The 6,291-nt window shown below is 44.5% G+C and overlaps 1 protein-coding gene across 1 annotated transcript in view; it reads left to right on the top strand.

Moving 5' to 3' along the window:
• Positions 1–6,291, top strand: part of PPEF2 (protein phosphatase with EF-hand domain 2) — a 56,449-nt gene that overhangs the window by 2,603 nt on the left and 47,555 nt on the right. The window contains exons 2-3 of the mRNA XM_007949029.1: positions 4,230–4,357; positions 4,510–4,567. Of these exons, the coding sequence (XP_007947220.1) occupies positions 4,230–4,357; positions 4,510–4,567 (186 nt within the window). The remainder of the gene's footprint in view (positions 1–4,229; positions 4,358–4,509; positions 4,568–6,291) is intronic.

Below are 6,291 nucleotides of genomic sequence, written 5' to 3'. Positions count from 1 at the left end.
AATTTGCTCTGTAAATTTTCACCCAAATCACACACACACAAAAGATTATAGCCTTGGAAATGCTATGGGCCAGTTCTGTTCTGTCCTATAGGGTTGCTATAAATTAGAATCGACTCAACAGCAACAGGTTGTTGGTTTTGCCTGTACGTAGAGCCTGAGGGCTCCACTGCCATCCTTATATATGTGTTAAACCCTGGCTGCTAAGGAAGGTGTCTGGTCCTGGTTCACTGGGCTGCCTGTCTTCAATGCCTTGCTGTTAGCTTTAGCTGTGGGTTCTGTCTTGGCTCTGTCTTCATTTCTGGCATGTGGAGATTTCCCTTTAATGTTTTTGAGTTCAGCTATCTGTTTGTTTTTTTTTTTTTAAACTATTTTACACTGCATTTCTTACATATTAGGGTGGGAGGGATTCCTACATGTTGTTGCTGTGTGCCAATGAGTCAATTCTGACTCATAGTGACCATTTATGACAGAGTAGAAATGTCCCATAGGTTTTCCTAGGCTATAGTCTTTAGGATACACAACAATAACAATCTTTATGGGAGCAGATCACTAGGTCTTTTCTCCTACAGAGCAGTTGGTCAGTTCAAACTGCAAATGTTTTGGTTAGCAGGTAAGTACTTAACTATTGAATCACCAGACTTCTTAAGCATGCCATTTCTAAAGGGTTGTCATAATTCATTATGTATTTATCGTTCAACTATTATCAAGTTTTTCCCTTAGAGAAAGGTACTTCTTAATAGAGGTATTATTTTTCTTTTTCAACCAGTGGTGGTGTAGAGAGATAAGCATTCTTTACACAGGTAATGAAAATAAGAGGGTAACCATAAAAAAAAAAGAAAAAGAAAAAAACCTCTGTTATATTTCTCTTGAATAATCTCTCAGTTCCACTGTGCTTTGATTTAATAAATGCTGCATTGCCTTGGTTCATAATTGTCTGACAGTGTTCTTAAACATGGAATATTAATAGCCAGGTGTATTTTTTAACCTGCATTCTAGGATTTAGTCTAATTCATTTTGCATTTTGCATTATGCTGTCGGGAAGGGATAAAGGGGTTGGTGTTGTTATCAATTGCTGTTGAATTGGTGGCAACCCCAGGTACAACAGAACGAAACATTGTCCAGTCATGTGCTATCTTCAGTCTATTGTCATGCCCACTGTGTATTTTGAGTGCCTTCCAACCTAGGGAACCATCTTCCGGCACTATTTAAAAAAAAAAAACTCACTGCCATTGAGTCAATCCAGACTCATAGTGACCCCTCCTTGGGTTTCTGAGGCAGTATCTCTATGGAAGTAGATTGCCCAGTCTTACTTCTGTGGAGTGGCTGGTGGCTTTGAACTGCCAGCCTTCTGCTTAGCAGTCAAGTATACTATGCACTATATTGGACAGTATTGTGATCATTAAGAATTTCATTGGCTGATTTTCAGAAGAAGATTGCCAGGCCTTTCTTCTTACTCTGTCTTAGTCTGGTAGCTCTGCTGAAACCTGCCTGCCATGGGTATGTGAAATACCAGTAGCATAACTTCCATGCATCACACCAACACACAAGCCACCATAGCACGATCAATTAACAAACTGGTCGTAGGATGAAGGGGTGTTGTTTTTAGGTGCCATCGAGTCAATTCTACCTCATAGCAACCTCCTATGTTATAGAGTAGAACTGCTCCAGAGGGGTTTTTGACTATAATCTTTACAGAAGCAGACTGCCAGGTCTTTCCCCAACAGACCAGTTGGTAGGTTCGAACCACCAACCTTTTGGGTAGCAGCCATGCACCACCAGGGCTCCTAGATAAAAGGGTTGTTGTTGTTGTTGTTGTTATTTGCTGTCGAGTCGGCCCCGACTCATAGCGACCCCTCCTTGGGTTTCCGAGGCAGTATCACTACGGAAGTAGGATTGCCCAACCTTCCTTCCGAGGAGTGGCTGGTGGGTTTGAACCGCCAGCCTTCTGGTGAGCAGTCAAGTGCCTTAGCCACTATGCTACCAGAGGATCTTAAATGGTTCTGTTCCACCTCAACTAAAGCTATCCCAGGTCCCAGATAGAGAGGTCTGGGAGGAAGAAAACAAGGAGAAAGAAGCATTGCCTGCTCCTGTTGCCCTAAGTTGCCAAAGCAGAACTGAGGATATAAGTATATTTTGTGTTGGTAGCAATTTCCTTAAGACACTTAAGGCAAGGTGTTTGCAGACAACAACATTTTCACCTAAACTTGATGTCCACAGTCTTCCTCAATAGTTCTTAAAACTTTAACATAAGTAGCAAGCATGCCTGGAGCTTGCTAAACTGTTCTAAAGAGATTCTGATGCGGCAAGTCTAGGCTGAAGTCTAGACCTCTGTGTTAACCGTGAGTTCCTGAAGAATCTATAGCACTTATCCTGGGCATTTCATTCACTGTTCTGAACATGATTTTCCAGAATCTATCAGTAGAACTTCAGCTTCATCATTTATTATTTAAATGAGTACCTTTGAAAAATACTTATAGTATGAAACTTTTTCCTCATAAGAAATAAAATTTAGCTTTGCCCAAATTCCTTCCAGGTTTTCTTTTCCCACTCCACTATTGTTTTTCCTCTTAGGGAAATCAGCAAGAATTATATTAGCTCTCTAATGCAAACTAAATACATTAAATCAATCTGTCTACTGTTCATGATGTTGACCTGTTTGAACCCATAGGATTTCCCTTTGTAATCCAGCTTTATCCCCAAATACTCCATTCATTCAAGCAGCATATCTAGGCCATGAAGCTTAAGAAGACTCTAGTTATTTATGTAGTCAGCTGTCTCCTTCTCTGGCAACAACACCTGACCAGAGATCTTAAACCTTGTATGAAGGATTAAACCTGAAAAATAAATCCCTTTCACCCCCAGCCTGTGGTGCACATTCAGCTAACACTAAACCAAACCGAACCTGTTGCCACTGAGCTGATTCTGACTCACAGTGACTCCATGTATTACAAAGTAGAATTGTTTCATAGGAATTTCTTGCCTGTAATCTTAACAGAAGCAGATTTCCAGGCCTTTCCTTTGTAGTACCACTGGGTGAGTTTGAACTGCCAACTTTTAGGTTAGTAGTCAAACACAAACTATTTATGCCACCCAGGTCCTTCACCTAACACATGTCCTGGCAAAAAGAGGCACTCAAAGACTGACACAGACTAGATACTCTTAGCACAGTTATGGACATAGTATGATGGAGATGTGCAGGTGGACTGCCAGAAGAATGAACAAATCTGTCTGGGAGGAAGTGTAGCCAGAATGTTCCACAGAATCAAAGATGGCGAGACTTTGTCTCACTTACTTTGGGCATGTGGTCGGGTGGGACCAATGCTTGGAGAAGAGCATCATGCTTGGTGCAGTAGGTCAGTGAAAAGAGGAAGACCTTCAATAGGATGGATTGACACAGCAGCTGCAGCAATGGGCTCAAACACTCTTACTGTTGGGAGGATGGCACAGGACTGAGCAATGTTTTGTTCTATTATACATAGGGTCACTATGAATGGCAACAGACTCAAGGGCACTTAACAACATAACAACATAATAGGGAAGCTTTTAAGCCCACAGGGATATCAGAGAACCTGGGGATAACAAGAACAGGACCCAGTAAGCACCTATTACCACCTGACATTATATTACATATTCATTTATGTATTTGTGTATTGTTTGCTTTCTCTAGTCATCATCTGATACAGCCTCCTTTTCAAATGAGGACATTAAGGCCAGACAAGGTGACTTGCCTGCAGCCGCATAGCTGGTGAGGACAGTTCTAGGCCTAGAACCTGGGTCTCCTGACACCTAGTGTATTGTCACAATATCAAAATGTCCCCCTCTCCCCTGTTTTATCCTACTCTTCAACTCTGATGTATCCTTGCAATTTATCTCTGAGGTGTTCACATCTCAGAATCCTGGCAGTCTGACTCTTCCATCTAAATACATACTCATGTTTTCTTCAGTAAGTGAGGATTCCAAGAAATCTCCAGTGATGTTGTAAAACGACAGGCAAGAATGGAGGTGGAGTGAGGGGTATGGATGGGGAAAAAGCACTGTGGCAGTGATAAGGCAAATACTTCCTAATGGCAACCATGGATCGTACTTCCTGCCCATTTTGTCCCCATATGTGTGTACTTGAACTTCAATTAGAAATGTACAGTGAGAGAGGATCTGGCACCTTCCTCTGTCCTCCCCCCCAGGCTTAGGGTGGCTCAGCTCACAGGCTTGCTTCTCCATCCATTAAACAGCCTTCAAGGCGGCGGCCCTGATCCAGAGGTGGTACCGGCGCTACATGGCACGCCTGGAGATGAGGCGGCGTTGCACCTGGAGCATCTTCCAGTCCATAGAGTATGCTGGGCAGCAAGATCAGGTCAAGGTGCGGTGGGATATGGGACAGAGACACCTCCAGCTCTACCTTCCAGCTCCTGGCCGCAAGGCCCAGGGGCCCAGAGGTACAGCTGACCTGGACCACTCCTGGTTCTCTTTTTGCTCATCTCTAAAGCCAAGTCTTCTTGGGTTCTTCTGCAGCTCCATGATTTCTTCAGCTACCTTGTGGACCACTTCACCCCCAGCAGCCACAACGAGAGTAAGTATGAACTGCCAAATGGGACATCCTCCTGCCTCAAGGTCTCAAGTTGGTGTGTATAGGGAGAGAGAAGATGAATCCAGTGACAGCCAGGGAATGAGTGAGGAGGCTGATAAATAAGTGGTAGAGTGAAATTTTACCCTCAGTTCTACCAGAAATACACCTGGGGACAAAAGTTTGAGTATTTGCTAAGTGCAGGAAATACTAGGAGGTCGTGGGAAAGGAATTCAGGAAAAGGTGAGGCAGCTCTGGTGGTGCAGTGGTTAAATGCACTGGGCTGTTATCTGAAAGGTCAAGAGTGTGAACCCACCAGCTGCTCCACCGGAGAGAGATGTGGTAGTCTGCTTCTGACTTGACAGGTTTTGGTTTTGGATTGTATTAGTGTGCTAAGACAGCTGAAACCAAGTGGTATGAACTGGATGATTTACAAGGTTAGAAATTTATTGCCTCACAGTTCTGGAGGCTAACAGTCCAAATTAACATGTCTACCTGGCTGTATAGCATAGTGGCTAAAGCACTTGACTGCTAACCAGAAGGCTGGCGGTTCAAACCCACCAGCCACTCCTCGGAAGGAAGGTTGGGCAATCCTACTTCCGTAGTGATACTGCCTCGGAAACCCAAGGAGGGGTCGCTATGAGTCGGGGCCGACTCGACGGCACATGACAACAACAACCTGGCTATATGCCTTCTGAAGTTTCAAAGAGAAGATCCTTTCTTGTCTCTCCCAGCTTCTGGTAGCCCCAGGAGTTGCTTGGCATGTAGATGCATCTTAACATGCCATCTGCAAAAAGGCCGCGTCGATAGCGTCATCTGACCTCCACTTATCTCACAAGGGGGAGAAAGGATCACCATCAACATCAACAGCCCAAGGCTGATTCCTGTGTGACTGAGGTCAAACATGCCACCACCCTCTAACCTTACCAATTCTGACACCAACTATTCCTCCCACAACAATCACTACTTCTCTGCTAGTTTTGCTAATTCATTTCAGTGGCCACACTGAACTCATGTATAATACTCAAGTTTATGGGGTTTACTAGGGAAGTAACAGGTAACAATTCAGGATCAGAAACAACTCCGGATACAGTTCATCAATCAGGACAGCTGCATCTCAGCCGTGCCACAGGCATGCTTCTCTCTGGCCTTGGCCGTGCCACAGGCATGCTTCTCTCTGGCCTTGGCCTCTGTCCTACTTGGGTTAGTGTTACCAAGCTCTTTTAGCTCTGCCAGTAGGTGCCCAGAGAGGCATGCCACTCTACCAACAAGAATCCTGCCTGAAGGCGTTTAGCTTTCTTGCTCTGTGGGCCAAGAAGCCTGCTGCTCAACAGAGCATGCCAGTATCTTGTTTCTGTTGGTTCTGCTGCCTCTGCTGCCTCTGCTGCCACTGTCTGTCATCTCTCTGTCGTCTCAGTTCAGGGATCTTGGATCCAAAGGATGCACACTACTCCTGGGTCTTCTTTCTTGATGGTAGTGAGCTCCCCGTTTCCGCCTCTTGGATGGCTCATTTTAAGCCTAGTTAGAATGGCAAAAGTGACCCATCCCCACATTAGGGTTCCATACACCTTATTTCCATGACCCCACCCCCACAAGGGTGCCATGTACCTTATTTAGATTATTGTCAAGCTGTCCATTCCCCTTCGTGGTCCACAAACACCTCACATTTACATAGTTCCACCCAGTCATTTGGTGGGAGTCACAAAGACCATGGCTAGAAGAGCCATATT

The sequence above is a fragment of the Orycteropus afer genome, unplaced genomic scaffold (assembly GCF_000298275.1).
Source record: "Orycteropus afer afer isolate SDZICR_OR568_19922 unplaced genomic scaffold, OryAfe1.0 scaffold00235, whole genome shotgun sequence".
NCBI lineage: Eukaryota > Metazoa > Chordata > Mammalia > Tubulidentata > Orycteropodidae > Orycteropus > Orycteropus afer.
This window is presented reverse-complemented; position numbering and strand designations above follow the sequence as displayed.